This window comes from Bombus bifarius, unplaced genomic scaffold (genome assembly GCF_011952205.1).
Source record: "Bombus bifarius isolate JDL3187 unplaced genomic scaffold, Bbif_JDL3187 scf7180000008354, whole genome shotgun sequence".
Taxonomy (NCBI): Eukaryota; Metazoa; Arthropoda; class Insecta; order Hymenoptera; family Apidae; genus Bombus; species Bombus bifarius.
In genome coordinates, this window is record NW_022884609.1 from 40,649 (window position 1) to 60,059 (window position 19,411).

A 19,411-nucleotide genomic window follows, 5' to 3' on the forward strand; every position below is an offset into this window, starting at 1 on the left:
GGGGAAGGGGGGGAGCGATGATCTTCGTAAGAGCGTAAACAATACACGAATATTATTACGACAGCGTTATTTTTTTCGAAGGCCTCTTAAATAAATAGCATGTAAACCTTTTTGACCTTTTCTCTTTCTAGAAATAGAGAGACATTCAAATCTTTTTTGTTTGTAATTGTACAGCTTAGTAATGAGATACCGACCGATCTGTTCGTAAATGTTTCTGTCCTCGAATACCTTGTTTACTATTATTATTATACTTACTATTACTCAACTAATCTTGCAATCGGTGGATATTTCCATACTTATATTTTCTAAAAATTACTACCGTATACATCGTAAAAAATAATGTTGTAATGAAATATAAATTTGAGGGACTGATAAAGTTTATTAGAGAAAGAAGAACTGTTTTTAATCCTCCTATAACAAAAGCTTTGTTCCACCTACAAGCTAGTTTCTCAGACATTTGCTCAAACTCAGGCGCCCCTTGTCGTAAATAAGACGTATTGGTAATGTGTTTATAGCGAAGGCTATTCATCTGAAGCCATCTCTGAAAGGAGACTACTTGGTCAATGAATAAAATTCCTTGTAGAAGAATCTGCCCAAAGGCGTGTCTCGTGATACAGTGAGAACGAAATGCAAAAGCTTTCGTGGAAAGAAAAGAGTTCTCGCGGGGGAAGGAGACGTGCCGAGGACCGGATGCAAGCAAATCTTGAAAGTCTGTTGGCTAAACTTGGTCGGTGGTCCGACCGCAAGATAAATTGAGAAGTAATTATTGCGAACGACATTCACCGCATACATCTTCATGCATCTCTCTTCTCAAAAAGCTTTGGTGTCGAATACTATTAAAAGGACTAATGTCTGTTCGAGAACGAAGTCACACCCTGAGATCTCCTACCGAGAGGATTGTAAATTTCTTCAAGATTCTTAATAAGTCGAGATATTTCCCATACAAAAAAGAAAAAAACCGAAAAAGTAATCGTTATATATCTATTCTCGTTCTATATTTATATAAAAAATTAATAATAATCTTGATTCAAATATAAGATGAAATATCTATTAATAAATTTTTTATAATTTTTAAAGTAATATATAACATATATGAATAAATAAAAACTGAATAGGAATAAAATTTGCATTATATGTAACATAAATATGTGATAACATATGTAATATAAACGTTTATGGTAAAAGCTTCTTTCGAAACAATTGTATTCGGTGGATAAGATCCTTAATGTCTAATTCTGAACTTACTTCATATGCAATTTTCGACTATTCTTAGTAACTTTATTAAAATAGCATCGTTTTATAGAGTTGACGATGAGGTGCATAGGGTTGAATATAATCTTGAACGTTCCTCGTGCGATATTGTACCCTTCTTAAAAATTAGCAAGCTTGACACTTTTAACGAGCGGTATATACATGAAATATGAAATATCTTATTGCATTTTATTGGATACCTATATCTTTTACCTGCTAATATTACTTCTTCTACTTCTATTACGTAATATAATATTATATATTACTTATATGTACCTCTTCTACAATATTGTATTGGGTATTATTCAACGAAAAACAAATACAATCAAAAACATCACGTAAATCCGATTCTAAGAACTATTATCATTGTGAAACATCATGGTCCTCATAAATCTGAAAAATCTGTGTGAAAGTTACAACCATACCAATTTGTGTTCAAAGATTATAATTGTCTGGTTTATCAGAAGCTTTCTACTAGCTATTTGTGTTATCTACTAGTACATACAAACAACCTGACCATAGCTATTGATAATCTGATGATTGTGTAATTGATGTGCCCACGAGCGATTTAGAACGTTTAACCGCGGAAACTCACGTAGACCGTGAATTTACTGATTCTAGACATTAGCCCAAATTTATTAATGTAATTGCTTTAAGTGAACGAATTTGAAGTAAAAAGTTATAAAACTAAAATAAATCATAGGAAAATTGAGTCATTCATATTCAAGTATTACTTTTACATTGTCTGAGGCTTCCAAAAAATTTGAAGAAACTTCTGAGGTACTCCATTATACAATCTTTCATTAAGTCAAATGTTTAACAAACTTCGAAGAAAAAAGATTCAAGACTGAAGGTTGGACTACTGGCTTATGGACCGCTCCGTTTGCTCACGAAGTATTGAAAGGAAATATCATAGAGGAACAGAATCATAAAGAAGTAAAAACATCAAAATAGAATATTATCCATAATAAATAAAATTTACATCCGAATTTAACAGAAACAATGAAGCTAAATCTATTAAAAAGAAATCTTTGGAATATCATCCCCTCCTTTTATATTACTTTTACACTTTACTTTTACCTGTTTTTGTCCGATGATCGATATATCTACTACATGAATTGAAAAATTTGTATTTCATTCCTTGTTCGTTCGATTCTCCTTACACGAAAACTGATTACTCACAGCGGGACTATTTAAAAAACGTCAACGATGCCGGTGAATTGAGACATTTTCCACATCGAATCATGGCGAAAATTTTGCATCGACATACCGTTATAGGGTTTATATACGTTTCGGTGCGGTAGGAGCAGATGCAAATACGGGGATCCATTCATCTGTCGTCGGATGATGGCTACAGAAAATATCGCAAATAACGGGTTGCAGTTGCTCCTGCACCATAGAAATGTGGGTTATGTGGCCAAAAGAGCAAAAATTTGTATACGAGAAAGGAGGCGGTGCAGTGAATTGATCGCTAGGATGCTTTTCCATGGACGGCACGTCATTTTAACGGGGATATGAAATGGAGGACTAAATTTGGCGTGATCTTGGGACCAAGACATAATGAGACGTCTACGCTACCGAGCATAACTGGACACCTTCGTTGTCCATCATCTTTTCCCTATTTTTCTCACACTCGAATTTCTATGAATTTTCTTGGGAATTCGGAAGAAAAGAGAGCAGAGAAATCTTTCAAAAACAATTGACAAGCTTACAATGCATGCTGATCTATTCTACATATTAAAAAACGAAAAAAAAAAGATGATTATGTTACAACTTACTTTGGAACTTACAATTATTTATGCCATTTTCTTATAAAGGAGGTAAATTATTTATTTTTAGAGAAATTTCTTATTCTAATGATTAAGATAGAAGGTAATAATTATTATCAATAGATAGGATAGTACAATAATAAGCAATACAATAGTGCAATGAAGAAGAGTAAAATGATATAGTGACAATCGAAGGAATGAAGGTTTGTTAAATATGAAATATGAATGAAAAAAGTATAACTTTCAAGTCATATGGCATTGTAGAGCCTTAAATATGAATTTACAAAAAATGAAATTAATCATTATAGTTTTGTAATAAATTCTTGCCAGAAATATAATTTGTGCAATCCAATCACTTTTTAGTATGATATAAACTTAAGTAATTTTTAAAGTTAAGTAATTTTCAATGACATACTGTAAATGTTTATGTTCATCGTCTTAAGTAGAGCTCAGTTAGTCTTATGACAATATGTGTAAATTAAAAATATTAAAAGACATTAAATTTCCAACAGATTTCCTCAACGATTCTCTCGATGCTATTCTCAAAGAATCCCGTTCTACCTAAGAGACAGTGGAATCCATCAAAGAAAGAAATGCTACGGGAGGCTCAAATGAAAATTGAAGTAACGATTAACTAATGAACTTACATAGTCAGCCATAAAACTGAACCATTAATCAACACGAGTCGAAGAAAAGAGTAGGTTCATCTTCCGGTGACACGCTCTGAAAATTGCCATGTGTTGTCCAATCCTAACGAGCCACCAGGACCAAAGAAATCCATCACGTATAAAAAACAATCATCGTCAAGTACAGACGTTTTCCTCATTTTTCTTTGACACACAAATTTCGAGCAAATTTCTCTTAGTCGCAACACTTTCACCGGTTAATTTATGAGCACTTTATGCAAATTCCGCGATTTTCTTTCAGTAGTAGCGATCATAAATCATGCAGTACAAAGCAGAAACAAAAATCACTACGAAATATTACGGAAAATTGTCAAGGAAAGGCTCACGAAAGGGTTATGCATAGTAATTCTATACACGCTATTTGTACGGGTAAGCATTACACGAAAAGATGCCTCAGGTCTGCCAGTTGAGGGTCGCCCTTGCAGCTACCGATCGTCGAAACACTTAACCCTTTGACGAACTAGTTGTTAGAAACAGAATATGGTCCCTGACGTTACACAGGATTTGAGAGAAAAGGTTCAATTGGCACTTGGAGTTTCCAAAATCCTCGTTAGGTAAGAGCTAATTCAGTGCCTGGATTAATTTAACGAGGTTCCATTCCTATTCCGAATACTGACCGCTGTAATTTATTTTGTGTACAACGACAGGCAACAGCAGGTAAGGTGGTAACTAATTACAAAAGTATCGTAAATATCGACATAACTTTTGATTTCATAGGATGTCCAGTACTTTCCAGGATTATACTGGTTAACTCGACGTAATAAACGAAAGATTTACTTATTTGAAGGAAGACTTATGTAATTTTTGTATTTAAAGTTCGATTAATCCTCACCTTAATTTCTTCTTTTTAAATGTAGAAGTGTTTTTCTTTTTTAAATATATTTAATGCGTGATTTTCATTGTATGAATTGGTTTTGAACGACAGAAGATTTATAATAGAAAGAAATAGAAAGATAACAAGGTATAATAGAGGTAATAGAAGTACTAAGAAATAATCAGGAAATAGATTAATACATGAACAACAAAATGAAGAAATAACTAACAAATCTAAAAAAAATGAATAAATAATTAATAAATCCAATTACTATAAAAATAAAATTTTTTCAACTCTGATACTATCATTAATTCCTTCCTAACTCATATTTAATAAACTACCCTCATAAATAAAACATTTTGAGTAATAACATTTTTCCATTTTCGAAATATTAAACTAAAATGTAAATTCCCTTGTAAGATCCTTTTATTACAAGATATACTATATAAGCCCAACAAAATACATATACAATCAATTACTCGATCATAGATAACCCAACTCATTTTCTTACGTACGCGATTACGTAGTCGTAATCATGTGAACGTGTCGTCCTATAAACATTTCGGGATTAGGTAGTGGCGAACGCGTGCCAGTCAGACCCCAGCATTGTGGTCACCAGGATTGTCGTTCCCTACCATTTTCTAAGGGATTCTCTCCTACCCCAAGTTCTTACAAGGGTTGGGCACTATATAAGCGAAACTGCACCCCCTCTCGTTCTAAACGGTTTTGAAGAACCGTCGTGAGAGCATATTTTACCAAAAAATCGATTCTCGAAATTCGTTAAAAAACTATTTTAGTTTCGAATAATTACTGCGTGAAGATCTTCAAGAAAACGTGCACAATTTGGAACTACGATAGAGTGATATTGTTGTGATACATCAGTGACCGGTGCGTGACCTCGGATTAACTATTAAGTAAGACACATGTTCTATGTTAATTGATAAACATAAAAGAATTCCAAACTTTCGTAATTAACGGATACACTAATGTCTATTCGACGACACGTTGTCTATATTTCGATTTCTCGTCAAATTAACTGTATTCCTCGTTAGACAAATTATACTTCGATTTCGTATAATGTAAATATTGGCTGATTTATCTTGGAACACGTCGAAATAACAAATGTTATTTAACTACAAATTAATGTTTTGACTTCATTAACGTAATATTCTTACTCCTCAAAATATCGAGATATAATTTGTTACACTCGCTTCCCGTTAGTTTCCCACGTTTTCAAACGATTGTTATCATTAATTCGAGCACGTGAATCTCTATTTAGCCGCTACACATTTCATTTTTGTGACTGCCACGTGTAGTAATGTATAATTGATACATATTTGGAGAACTGAAAGAATTGAAAGTTAAAAAGTATCCATTTATATCATTATCTATTTATTATTATTTTCATTTTTAAAACGCTCGGAGGATAACCAGTAAATATGCAATACTTTTCAAAACATAGCAAACAAGTATTTGCATTTGCATGAAAAACGTTCACAGAAATGTTTTTTTCTTTTCATTCAAACTTTTCGTTTTAGATGATGATAAACTGCAGAATGAATCCCTTTTTCCAAACGGTGGTGGATAATGTACAAGCAAAAGAATGCACTTCTAACGAAGATACTAGCATGCAATTTTCTGACTCGATACTAGACTTGTCTTTTAAAAAAGCAACAATCTCGAAGGAGTCAGAAAATTTCAGTTTACATTCAAACTCACTCGAAACAAACACAACGCAACAAGATCAAGTTGAGCGTTCTTCAAAAACTGAAAGGAGTCCTTTGGAGGTTCGAAAATTTATAATAACGCCACCTTCCGAATGTGAATCATCGAAAAAAATTGAACACGAGCCAGCTCACAATCTTACGGACGCGCCATCGCAAAATGGTGGTTTTTCCACTTCGCCAATGGACATTTCGGTTCCATTCATTCCTACTATATTGTCAACATTATTGAATCCAAATAATGAAACTATTAATTCAAAGCAATTTTTTAGCCCCCCCACTACGTTGATTGCAGATTCTAACAAAAATTCGTTATACAATTTGCCTATAGATATTGCAAAAAATACAAGACCGTTTAAGGCTTATCCAAAAGATCCATTATCGCTCACTATAGGAGGAACCGAATTAGTGTACGATCTAGAATCCAGCGAAGCTTATTCGGAGTTTCGAAAGCGAATGCTGGAAACGATGAAACAATCGAACGAAGGCATGATAACAAAGATGAGAAAAGTCACGAAAAGTCCTGTGCCAACGAGCACTGTTGATGAGAAAGATGCAGCTTATAGAGAAAGAAGAAGAAAGAATAACGAAGCCGCAAAACGCTCTAGGGACGCACGAAGAGCCAAGGAAGATGAGATTGCTATCAGGGCAGCTTTTTTAGAACACGAAAATAAGAGACTTAAATATGAACTTTCAGTACTTAAAAACGAAACAGCCAAGTTAATGGCTTATTTCACCTAGGCTACTTTTATATTAGTCGTCGGTGATAAAAAAAAGAAAGAATATGCAAAGAGTCTGCACAAAATTTGTCTAATATGCTATAAGTATCATGTTTTCTGTAATCGTTAGCATAATTTAATAGTTTAAATTCGCCTAGATTTCGCCTTTAGTATTTGATATATAGCAACAGAAATATTATTTCGAAAATATATACACTCATATATATAACAAATATAGTGTAAGGATTTAGAAGGAATATAAGTATACAAATATACATTTTGTATATTTTATATTATATAAATATGCTTACTGTTATAATGCCATTTCCAAGATAATGACAATTGTGCTAGGTAGGATGTCTGATAACTTTGCCCAAAATTTTTTTATATACAATTTATTGCAAAAGGTATTCTATATATAGTAAGCGACTTGGAATAAATAAACTTAGAGGTTTATTTGTATATTAAGCAAGACTAAAAGTGCAGATATGTAAATAGAAGAGAGGATAAGATAGGAGATATGTGGCATAACGAAATAAATTTTCTAAGGTCCATTGTACATACAAAGATTGTTATGATATTTAAATTATATTTATGATAAAAAAAACGTTAAACCAAAGTTATACATTATTTTCAACTATGTATTTGGTAATGTATTAGCCAAGTCCATCATACATCCTGTTTCAAGCACATCTTTTTCACCAGATTGATTTTTAGTAAGTATTTTTGTATATGATTTATGTACTTGCCTAGGGATAAAAAGTAGCGAAGTAGCTCCTGCATTATTATTTGAAGCGTTTAATTGACTTTCACAGATAATGACATTTGTCGAGGTTGTAGTTTTTGCTGTAGCTATAAACATTTTAGATTTTTGATTTTTATTTAACTGTATTTTTCTTGACTTGGATTCCTTCCACTTTGGCTCTGGTTCATCAATATCCATTTTATCTTTTGATTTATCTCTTACGCAATGTGGAGTATTATCAAATCTAAAATTCTTTGGATATTTGTGTACGCTAACACAATGATCTCTTCTTTCAAATGAAGTATTAAATTTTAAATCACACTCAGAAACATAACATTGATACTAAAAGATATTATTAATATTAACAAACAGTATGATATACAGTATATTGAAATAAAATGATTATAAATACCATTGGCTGTTTCGTTGATAAAACTTGGAAAAAGCTATCATGGGTTTCTTGAATATGAATATCTAAGAATCTAGGATTTGGTAGACATTTGTTGCATTCTGCACAAACATATCGATGATTGCTATTGTAGTGCATCTCAAAATCAATTAATTTATTGAATGTTGCTTTACAACCAGTAATGTAACAAGAGAATTCTTTTATACTGAAATTGATAAATTATTTTATTAAAATCAGTTATTTGTAGGTTATGCACAATGATAAATGTTTATATAAAAGAAATCTTTATTTACATATCATGACATAGTTCTTCATCATCCTCAACAGTAACACCTTTTCGTTGAAAAATCTTGCAAATTCTGTATGAATCTTCGAAAAATGGATCATCAATAGATCTTAACCCTACGCCTATATTTTGTAAGAATTTCTCCATCCTTGTAATATTCTAATTGTCAAATTTTAAAAAAGATATTACAATCTGCAATATTTAATTATTTAATGTTATACGTTCTATTTTTGTTCAATAATTTATTCTTTAAACCACCAAACAGTTTTAACATAGTAACAACACAACGACAGCATTGCACTCTAATGGCGCAATATTTGAATGGAACTTGGTGATTCATCTCGATAATTCAGTTCGATAATTCTACATATTTCGATTATCGAAAGCAAAATTTCAGTTTCATTGTATCAAATGTCGTCCCCTGCACGTCGTAAATTAAAATTACAATTTCCTTAAATAAAATCGAATAAATTAGTGATATAGTTTCAATTATGTGATAAGTGAACTAAGTGAATAAGTTCTAGTCATTCTAGATATGAATTACAACACAGGAGGACAAAAAGTTGGTAAGTGATTTATCTTTGTACGTATTATGTATTTCTTATAGCACGTTGCTAACTCGGTAATTCAGTATTAATAATTTAGGTACTTAATCTCAATAATATACTCATGCAGTGAACTCATTAGTTATTACAAAATTAAATCAGAAAACGTATAAGTATACATCTTGATAGGAATTACTCGACCAGCAGCCGGGTTTTCAAATTTTCGAGAATTTCCGTCATTTTGTGTTCCAATTCACTGCGTCTTTGCATTTCTTGTCGCTTGTCCTGTAACATACATGCGATATCATAGAATATTTCTGTAATTGCCATACGTTCATCTCAATTATTATGTTATACAAAGACGATAGAAAAGAGGTTAAGGAAATAATATTGTTTTCAAATTACCAAAAAATTAATATTTTTTTTCATCTTACAACACTTTATTTCGAAACTGAGTATTTAACATTTTCTATAGCAATTTCTATAACAAATCATATAATATCTTTTGACGTATTAATTATTTATGTATATATATATATAAATTTTAACTCGTATATATATGCGAGTAGTTTAAAAAATCAATGTTTTTTCGGGTTCTAAATAATTTTAAATATACACTTGAGATTTTCAGTTAGGCAAATTATTTTGAGTATTATATATTATGTGTGATACACAAAATACATATGTGTATTTGTAGGTTAATTTTTAGTAAATATATTAAATTATAATTACTATATATACGTGATAAAAGGATCATTTTACAATTTCCCTATCATATTTTCCAATTATTTAGCACAAAGCATGAAATATGATTGATTTCACTATATTATAATGTAACAAATGTTGAAATTAGTGAAAAAGTATTTCAAATGAATCATATAACAAAACACTGATAAATATTTTAAAAATTCTTTTAAATTCCTTTAATTACTATATTTAAAATATTTCTAAATTCGACGTGTTAAATTACTAAAAAACGAAGTATTGAAAATAGATCATATTGCACAATTAGCTTGAAAGTAATAACAAGTTATAAAATATGAGAATAATCGACATAACTAATTGGTTCATTCGGATTGATGCGTTCTTGTGCTACTATTTTTATAGTGGTAGCACCATTCGCGTAATCTCCGACTTTCTCGCTTCTGCTTTCCGGTTCACTGGTGAATTTCGTTAAACTTTCGTCATAGCGATACACGTCCTGTTGCGGCGTGGTCAAGCCAATTATTTCTACGTTTCCAATTTTTTTATTCCCGTCAAAAACTCCGGACAATCTGTCGTTTCCCCTGCCATAATTGAAATCATAAACACGTTCACCAAAATTGAACAAATTATAATTTTCTCCAGGTTTGAGAAACATCGTTGATTCAAACTTCTGTCGAGAAACTGGAGTATCTTGCATTATACGATTTTTAACATTTGTCTGCTTTTTATTTTTTGAAGATGGTTGATTTCTTTCAATACTGCGTTTCGAGGATTCAAATTTCTTAGAATTCAATGAACTCAGGTCCTGCAGCTCTGGAAAATTTTTTATTTCGATATTTGGTCGTTCTGTGAATCTATAATTATTATTTGAAATATACTTATAACGCTTTAAAGAATCTGGTATTTCTTTTCTATCATTATCATTTTGATTAGATTTCACGGTTTTCGTCTCAAAATGTGTTCTATTTGAACTCACAGTATTTATAGGCCTATTCATCATCAGTCGTTTTCCAGGAACTGTTCTAAATTCGAGTTCCTTTTTAAAACCTTGGTCATAAATATTTTCAGAATAGTCATACGGTCTTTCATTTGAATTATCAAGTTTTACTTGACTTTTCTCTTCTCGATGTCTTTCTTTCCTCATTTTATTAGAAGATTCAAATTTTCTACGATTTTCTTGACTATTCGATACCTTAATATTGTCATTATCGTTCGAATTTCTTGGAACAATGTTAGTATGTATTGTACTATCGAAAATAAAGTCGAATGGCGGTGGCCACATTTGCACTTCCTTTTGTTCACCCTCGTGGAGATTTTTCGCTGTTTTTCTTTCTGCAACACCTATTATCGGTTTCAAATTTTCCTTTTTTGATCGCTTTGGCTCTTTGGACGAGACTTTTTTTGAGGCTTCTGCTCTTAAAGTATTATCTTTCTCTGATTTTTCATTTGTCGATGACTTCAATTTTGTCTTTCTTAATTCTTCAGGGGCATTCAAGTACCGAACAGGAACAATTAATGGCATAAATTTACTGAAATCCAATTCATCTGCCACATCCCGTTCTTCGGCGGAAAAAGATCGATTTTCGCCATTCGATTGATTATTGGAAATTTTCATTGGTAACTCAGAATTATCTTCGTTAGATCCTTTTTCATCTTTCTTCCTGTTATCTGTATCTTCCTCCAGAGTATATTCTTCATACTTGTTTCTTGCTGGAACATCTTCTTCTCTGCTCCTTTCATCACTTTCATTTTCATCTTTCTGATTACCACGCGAATCTTCCTCCTCTTTCGAAACCTCTTCCTCCGATTCAGCAGGCACAGACGAGCTATAAATATTGCTCAATGGCTGCTTGAGTCTTCCAAAAAAGTTCACAAATCCATCATCAATCAGTTCACGATTGTACAGAGGTTCCCCATAACTGTTACGAAGATCTTCAGGTCGTCGTTCCTCATCATCTTCACTCAAAGGTAGTGGTTCACTATACTGTATACTAGTATAATTTTCACTAGTTTGAGGCGTGTCTTCTTTATAAACATCATCGTTCCTATAATACTCTTCTTCTTCACTTTCTGCAGGTTGTTTTTGATTCGTAGGATATTCACGAATCCTTTCTTCACTCTCATATCTCTCTCTCGACTGATCTTCTTCTTCTCTCAACGGTTTTCCTTTATCGCTTTCCTCTTGGTTTCCTCTACATCCAGAATCTTGATCTCCGTGATCTATTTGCTTCCTTGAATCACCATCTTCCTCACCACTATAATTATCATCCTTCTGACGATTTCTGTACCATTCTTGTTCCCTCAATCTCTTCGCATGCTCTTCCTGTTTACGCTCCAATTCTGCAAGTCTTTCTTCATACTCTTGTTTCCATCTTGGATCTTCATTATAAGAAGGAGATGTAGGTGAAGGATCATGTATCATTGGCGGTTGAACTAACATTGGAGGAGGTGGCGATTGAATATCCTTTGCATTATAAATTGGCTGATTTTCTATTGTCACTTTTTCAGTGCTCACGTTCTTTCTGTACACCATTCCTTGTTCATTGCGAATTGAACTGATGTACGGTTCAGGGTAGGATAGATTAATGAATTGAGAAGGAATCTCAGGAAGAGGTGGTTGAGGTACTGTCGGTAAGGAAGGCTCCGATATAACTGGTAGAGGGATCTTTACCAAGAGAGGAGGTGGTAGTGGTTGATTAGGAGTCTGTTTCCTTGGATCAATCTGTGGTGGCATCGTTGATGATGTTGAAGGCGGTTTGGAGGTTGTAGAAGATGAATTACCATGGAAAATATTCTCATATTGTTGCAACTGAGTTAATACACCTGTTCCATTACTAAAATTCACCACACCCGTGAATTTGATCGTTTCTCGCTGTCTTGGAGCTAATGTAGTCGATTGAGTAGAGTTTGTTTGAGTGTTGTTAGTAGCTCGTGCCTCGTCTGACTCGGAATTAGGATTGGGCAACGAGGCTATTTGCAGAGGGCTTACCGTGTAGCCAAAAACCTGCGCCAAGCCTGAGAGAATCAGGCCTAATGCCCGTTTGTCTCGCGGATTATTTACATTTAAAAATTCTGTTGGATCCTGCGAGCCTGAGGAGGGGTTTGGTGTGGACTGGTTTTCCCAATTTGTTTTCTTAGACTGAACGAAAGTGTACAGTACGCACACGTAACATAGGAGGTAGAATTTCCTAAGCTTCATTATAGTAGGCTTGAACACTTTCTGCTGGGAAATTTCACTTTATGCACCGAGTGATGACGAGATAGCGACCATCGTGTTATCTTCAGTGGCGTCTTCTTTGTATCGTTGATTGCCACATGATATAACCTTCATGCAATACTTCTAACAACGAACTGTTCTTTCAATTTTTGTTAAACTATCGACACAATTTTGTGTTAAATATTAGATTAATTTGCGAGAAAATATCAATTTTTTCGATTAAACTTATTTTTGATTGAATATTGAAGAGATTCACGATCAAATATCGAAGCAATTCACGGTCAAATTTTGATGAAAAATGTAAAGAATAGAGAGATATGTTTCATCGTGTGAGAAAGTTTTACAAAGTGGCACGAAGAGTACTTTTGTGCCTCGAGATTCCACGAGGACTGTGCGATCAGTGTCGCGCTCGAGCGTCGTTAAACGAAACTTTAGCTGGCGGGGATGGATTTTTGCATAACATCGGAAAGAAATGTCGAGTTTCACCTCAATTGCACAGAGCCGCTCGTTGATTTGCGACAACTGAAGCGGCACGTTATAACGCGGGAAAAGAACGTCGCGATATTGCAAAAAATCGAACGACAACAGTTCGCTAAGACGCGTACAATACGTTCGATGTGGTCAAGCGCTTAATTCCACGTATAGCCATGGAATCTAATTACACAAGCCAACGATGCAGAGTAGAGGTTTTTTAATAAACAAAAATACGACTTTTAATCGTAATTGAATTCAATTTGAAAAAAATTTGTTCTACTCATATTTAGTTACTAGAAGAAGGGATTTATAAGTTTATTAATGGATTGTATTGAAGAATATGTATATGTTAATAATAGGATGTAGATGATAAAGGACATACCAGTTTGACTGCTTGCTTTTTAGTTTAATCCTTTTATTAAGAAAGAATATATGTAATAAATGTGTTTCATTGTTACATTAATCGAACGTAATCGTATGATGTTTTGAATTTTTTTGGAAAATTATGTTGCAGAGTTATTAGAAAATTTAGAATATTTCTGTTGCTAATAGAAATTTTTGGAAAATATAGGAAGAAATGCGAAATTTGGAATTTTGAAAGAAGGATACAATTTTATAGTTATATCTATGTCGATATCTATTAATGTTACAATTTTGCCACAATTTTGCTAAATTATTCAGGAAACTGGAACTCATTAGATTGTATAAACACATTCGGTATATTGCGCTTTATATTTTCGAACGAGAGGAATATACATTATTATTCAAATACTTCTGGAAGAATTTCTACCGTAACTAATTTCAGTGCGGCTCTATACGAGGCATTTTTTGAAGAATTTCTACCTAGTTGTACAAAACCGTTGAACGATTATCTAAATATTTTGGTTGAACGATTAAAACGATAAAAGTCAATTTCTTTTGAAACTTTCTGCCTTGACGATTATACTACCACAAAATTGTGCTATTGTTGCACAACGTGGGAAGTCAATTCATTAAGGATATCGATAGAGATCAAGTTAATCGAGCGATACTGCAGAACAAGTGAAAATAAAACTGTTTCTACGTACGAGACTGATCTTTTCAAAAAGCAATCGGTTAAATTAATTGATGGTTGAGAAATTGAACGATGAAATAGATTACTATACCACTTTTGATCGTAATAATTTACGGTCACTAGCGGGAAAATATGCTAGTCTCATCTACGATAATTATACATCTAATTACTAACATGAACAGAAATAGAAGTCTGACAAGTCGAATCTTACAGTTAGTACGTGCGTATAACGAGTACAATCATTTAACGCACAATTCTATGACATGTACGGGTAAAGGTTACAAGCATTGAAATAGATTGAAGTAAATTTAACGAAGGCTAATTAGTTCGAATGCAATCGATCTTGAAGCCATTCTTGAATGATAAATTTTCTTACCGTTATTTTCTTAAAATGAAATAGCGTATTACTTTTATGTTACATTATATGAATAGACAAATAAAATAGATAAATAGAAATTTATTTTACTTATTTCTGATATTTTTAACATTTTTACTTCTATGCGTATTTTCTATACCTTTGGATCTTTTCCATAAATGCAAAAAGTACTTTTATGCTACAAATGCATTTTGTGTTTCAACACCTCTTCGATATATTTTCGCAGTTGCAACGTTTCCTTTTTATTTAAACAATCGTATTTACCTACATGCGATAATGTCCGTCTCAGAGTAATCCGAGTTATTTGAATACGTAAGAAGTAAACGAACCTTTACACATTACACACGATCAGTTAGGGCAATGATCATATTACCAACGATACCGATTATGTCACCGGACAATGAGCCGAGTTTAGATATTTACCAGCTGTACTTTCATAAGTATGTCGATTATGTCACCTGTTCTCCACCCAGAGAAAGTCCAGCGGCAAACGGTGTCGCTGGTTCGATTTCCTGGACTGGTGTGACAAAACCTCCTTAAGGGGACAATTACGACAAGAGGAGAAAAATATTAACGACACGAGTTTTCAACGCGACAAGGAATAGGGAGAAGGTTCAGGTTTTTATATAATAAACGCGAGTTCCTGTCGGTGGACTCCTCGAATGGTAGTCGACTCGCTTCGAGTACGCTTCGATCGAACACTGTGTCTAGCTAATTACTTAATTACCTTGTCTGGCTAATTGCACGACACGCGAAACTCCGCGAAATTACACGCATCTTTTGAGAACGTTCCCAGCTTCGTTCACCTCATTAACTCGATTTTTTTTTTCGCGAACAATGCCGGATTGCAAACATTATGGGTGGTCGGATTACTCGGACGCGTTGCGTATGGTGTTTTACAATCGGCGAAATTGCCGTGAAATTGTCAGCACACACGCTATATTCATGTGGTGACTGTTTAGATGTGGTTGCGCTTGATTATTATATGTTAGATCGAGCTGCTACTTTTAGCTTCGAAAAAGAGATACGTGCTATTTTAGAGAACAGAGATTGTGATTATGGTAGTTGAATACAGACGGCGGAAGTAAGATATGCTATGGAATAGGAGAGTAGTGTTGGGTACTAATTGATTATGATTTTTAATTTGATTCATTGATAATGTCTATGATGGGAAGACATTGATTGTTAAAACTGGAGCTCATCGAATGGATTAAAGAAATTAGTTAATTGGTGATTATAACGAATTATATTTTGAGAGATATTCTAAGAGAAATCGAAAATATTCTTGCTGACATTCGAAGTATTTCCTGCTCTGCGATCAATTTTCGAATTATCATATAGTAAGCGAAATTATTCCAACAAAAGTATTAAACGTCTGCTCTTGAACAAATTATGAAAAGAGAATTCATCTTCAACAAGTTCGAAACGAAACATTCCTTAAATATTTTAACAACTTCCAAAATTAGTCAGAGAAACCTTTTAACGACAGACGTCTAATTTCATAAGCCGATTTCATCGCAGTTAACCACCCTTCTTTCTAGATATTTCCAATAATAGATAAAAATCGCACACCCTGTATATAAAAACTTGCTTCAAGGAAACGTATACTTGCCATAAAATACTAGATCAAATTCAGTTAATCAATGACCAAAACAATAAAACCAGATTTTGATTACATGCTCGCTTTTCCATTAAAGAGTTTGTGCTTTCGTTCGATCCAGATGAATTCATGATCAATGTATGTAACTAGTTATGAGATGCGATTATCCATAGATGGAAAATGTAACAGAGACTAATTTAGGCATTAGAAAATAGTTGTGGATCGAGAATTCAGTAGGTATATGTAACACGGTAAATAATTTCTGAACTGTATCAGGTATAAAAGAACAGCCCACTCTTTGGATCACACAGTCGTATTGTGAATCAAGTTTAACATGAATCTTCTGGTAAGAATAATCGACAAAGTTTCCAATACTCACGAATTTAGTCTATTGAATTAACAAACAATGTTTCTTGATTAATTCCAGTAAGAAATCAGTGTTTTAGTGATAATAGAACTCTTTCGCACAATAATTTACCATCTAACGATATCAGTGAATTGGTACAAGTTACAAATTATAAGTTATTAATTTTCTCTCGTACAATTTTAGAATTTTAAGTTCAACAAAATAATCAGACGACTTAAAATTAATACAGCTCACTCATAAAAGTTCATTTAGTTTATTATCAAACTTGTTACTGTTATGCACAAGAAATCAATAATACTACCAGATTATAAAGATTTAAGCAAGTTCGTGTTTTTACGAATACAACTAAAAAGATGGAACTTCAGCAGAAATTTGTTTCATTTATTGATTATTATAACGAGTACCCAAGTCTTTTTAAATTTTTCATAAATACAACAAATTCCTAGTCTATTAACAACCTATGATTTGTGACTTGTAAAATTTGACTAATAATATTAGTCCATTCGTACAAACGAATCTTGATTATCGTTTTAGTTATTGGTATTCTTGACCATTTTCACCTTGGGAACAGCCACTGTGCTCCCAAACAACAAACTTGAAAAAGTAAAGGGCGATAGCGACGTGTCAGGAAAAATAATTGCTGACAATCAGGCCGAGCCGAATTCTCAGGATGCAACTGAGGATAAAAAAGTGGCAAAAAGAAGTTACGGTTGGAATCCGTGGAGTTACATAGGATATAGTTACTGGCCCTGGTATGTAGATTGTCGTAAGAAATTGTGACGAATCTAGGAAGGTTTTGCGGAAAAAATAGCCGCTTACTTCAGATATTCTTGCGGATTTTGTAAGAGGAAGTCGAATATTTTGCGTTGTCTTAACAAATTTCCTGTGCTATTATGGAGTTTTATGTTTTAATTTGGTTCTTAGTCATAGGCTATGAAGTTATTTAATTGCTTCCTCCTATTTTATTTTCAGAAAATTGTACAGATTTTAGTGTATGAATCGAATTTAAAGAAATATTTACCAGGAAACATCGATGACTGGTACAGGCTGATTTTGAAAAAAGAGTTGCACAATTATTTATTGAATTAATCTAATGTACAATCTATATATAATATTTAGAGTGTATGAGAACTTTTCGTTCGATTGTTATACAAGAATATTTGAAACAGTTTGATTCTGAGGGTAGTAAGGCATTCGTATGTGCAGATGTTCACAAAATACAATTTTAGGTATGGTTTTGGATGGTATCCAAGTTGGCCTCTATATTATAGTCACGGATATAGTGGATATGGTGGATATGGTGGATATGGTGGGTACAGTGGATACGGTGGACATGGATATGGAGGATATAGTGGATACGGTTATGGATATCGCAGCCACGGTGGCTGGTACAAGGGATAGTAAACTAAGAAAAAATAAAAAGGATAGAAAATCGTCCAGGGGATTTCTATAATTTTATAAATATTATTCACAGGTTTTCTTACTATCTCACATATAACTTTTTGCACTGAGTAAACAACAGGCTACACTTGAATTTTAATTATATCTATATTAAGTATTACAAACCTAAGACTGAGATAAAACACTTACAACTTTCGATATTCATCACATATGTAAAACGTAAGTTCATTCAACATTTATTCAATTTTATTCTCAAAGTTATGTATCGTATATATTTGTACAAATACCAAGATGTTCATCAGTGAAAAAGAATAAATGATTCATATTAAAGGAAGGGTCAAATGATTTTGCACATACCCTTAGTCGTTTCCTTATATAAGTTGCCAATATTTCTTCGCAAACAGTCAGATTTTCGTCTGTATCCTGCGGAACAAGAAGTATGTGTTATACAATTGTAAAATAATCCTCAAATTTTTGCGTCAGTCGACCTTTAGAATTCTCGTCAGCTCTTTGATCTTCTGTAGTTTAACTTGTTGTTGTTCAGATAAATTATTATTGCACACTGGTCGTGGATTGGTTGCGTACATCTCAAAACGAAACAGGAAACGTGTTACTTTTTTCACTTTCGCATTAGTAATCCATAACACTTTTGGTACGTCGTAACACTTCGTATGCACCTGATATGCGGCGTAGTGTTGCTTGGAGACAAGCGAAACAACAAACGTTTTATTGGATTTTTCGCAGAATCTTAACGTGATTTTGCTTTATGTAAATTAATTTCTTTTTTTCACCAATTATTAATTACCCTCATCCTTAAATATGTTCTTGAATTTTTGTTAAATTTCGTGTCTTTTATTCTTTATCATACATCCCACGAATGGAATCTGTATTATCTACAACAGATGCTATTCTGAAATGTCTGAATTTCAGACCAAGTATCGAAACAGAGTAAGCACCTCGTTGCTAGCCCCATTTAAAGTCAGGGCTATTCTGTCAAGCGTGATCTGAGCGGTTTGAACCATTTATCTTGTGTTGTCAGAGTAGAGTTCTACACAGTTTCGAAGCTCTTTCCTACAGTTTGTTATGGAATACACTAGGGGGCAGATTAAAGGATTGAAGAATCGGAAGGTAAAATTTCTTTGGCGGGAAAACTTTCAAATACATACACCGAAACATTTTTACATCTACGATCTATGTGTGTCATTTCACGAATTCCTGACATGATATAATTTTCTGTATTCACATAAAGAAATATTCTCTAAACACAAA

At 33.1% G+C, this 19,411-nt stretch overlaps 5 protein-coding genes across 6 annotated transcripts; 2 read left to right on the forward strand and 3 right to left on the reverse strand.

Annotated features, from left to right (window-relative positions):
* Positions 1–4,807: 4,807 nt before the first annotated feature.
* On the forward strand, positions 4,808–7,002 carry LOC117212667 (hepatic leukemia factor). 2 transcript variants are annotated; one of them, XM_033457619.1, is made up of 2 exons: positions 4,808–5,434; positions 6,059–7,002. In XM_033457619.1, exon 2 carries the CDS (start codon positions 6,059–6,061, stop codon positions 6,983–6,985), a length of 927 nt encoding a protein of 308 aa, XP_033313510.1. In that variant the 5' UTR covers positions 4,808–5,434; the 3' UTR covers positions 6,986–7,002. The 2 variants fall into 2 exon arrangements, with proteins under 2 accessions (XP_033313510.1, XP_033313509.1); XM_033457618.1 differs by having other exon boundaries at positions 4,808–5,408.
* Positions 7,003–7,513: 511 nt separating this feature from the next.
* LOC117212669 (zinc finger protein 511) lies at positions 7,514–8,696 on the reverse strand. The gene is made up of 3 exons (XM_033457620.1): positions 8,411–8,696; positions 8,121–8,322; positions 7,514–8,050 (listed from the first exon to the last, which is right to left on the reverse strand). The coding sequence occupies exons 1-3, from the start codon at positions 8,548–8,550 to the stop codon at positions 7,601–7,603; spliced, it is 792 nt and encodes a 263-aa protein (XP_033313511.1). The 5' UTR covers positions 8,551–8,696; the 3' UTR covers positions 7,514–7,600.
* Positions 8,697–8,823: 127 nt separating this feature from the next.
* LOC117212671 lies at positions 8,824–18,806 on the reverse strand. The gene is made up of 3 exons (XM_033457623.1): positions 18,631–18,806; positions 18,500–18,565; positions 8,824–9,233 (listed from the first exon to the last, which is right to left on the reverse strand). The coding sequence occupies exons 1-3, from the start codon at positions 18,727–18,729 to the stop codon at positions 9,141–9,143; spliced, it is 258 nt and encodes an 85-aa protein (XP_033313514.1). The 5' UTR covers positions 18,730–18,806; the 3' UTR covers positions 8,824–9,140.
* Positions 9,780–13,305, reverse strand: LOC117212666 (golgin subfamily A member 6-like protein 22). Its single transcript, XM_033457617.1, has one exon. The coding sequence runs from the start codon at positions 12,850–12,852 to the stop codon at positions 9,979–9,981; it is 2,874 nt and encodes a 957-aa protein (XP_033313508.1). The 5' UTR covers positions 12,853–13,305; the 3' UTR covers positions 9,780–9,978.
* Positions 16,709–18,489, forward strand: LOC117212670 (cold and drought-regulated protein CORA-like). The gene is made up of 3 exons (XM_033457621.1): positions 16,709–16,720; positions 17,276–17,493; positions 17,971–18,489. The coding sequence occupies exons 1-3, from the start codon at positions 16,709–16,711 to the stop codon at positions 18,140–18,142; spliced, it is 402 nt and encodes a 133-aa protein (XP_033313512.1). The 3' UTR covers positions 18,143–18,489.
* Positions 18,807–19,411: the final 605 nt, after the last annotated feature.

Coding starts and splice junctions, on each gene's coding strand:
- LOC117212670 (XM_033457621.1), top strand. Junction 17,494..17,970: donor GGATATAGTTACTGGCCCTG/GTATGTAGATTG, acceptor ATACAATTTTAG/GTATGGTTTTGGATGGTATC.
- LOC117212666 (XM_033457617.1), bottom strand. CDS start 12,852: ATGAAGCTTAGGAAATTCTACCTCCTATGTTACGTGTGCGTACTGTAC.
- LOC117212667 (XM_033457619.1), top strand. CDS start 6,059: ATGATGATAAACTGCAGAATGAATCCCTTTTTCCAAACGGTGGTGGAT.
- LOC117212671 (XM_033457623.1), bottom strand. CDS start 18,729: ATGTACGCAACCAATCCACGACCAGTGTGCAATAATAATTTATCTGAA. Junction 18,566..18,630: donor AGCTGACGAGAATTCTAAAG/GTCGACTGACGC, acceptor CTTGTTCCGCAG/GATACAGACGAAAATCTGAC. Junction 9,234..18,499: donor ATATAAGGAAACGACTAAGG/GTATGTGCAAAA, acceptor TGTATGTTACAG/GACAAGCGACAAGAAATGCA.
- LOC117212669 (XM_033457620.1), bottom strand. CDS start 8,550: ATGGAGAAATTCTTACAAAATATAGGCGTAGGGTTAAGATCTATTGAT. Junction 8,323..8,410: donor GAAGAACTATGTCATGATAT/GTAAATAAAGAT, acceptor TATCAATTTCAG/TATAAAAGAATTCTCTTGTT. Junction 8,051..8,120: donor TATCAACGAAACAGCCAATG/GTATTTATAATC, acceptor AATATCTTTTAG/TATCAATGTTATGTTTCTGA.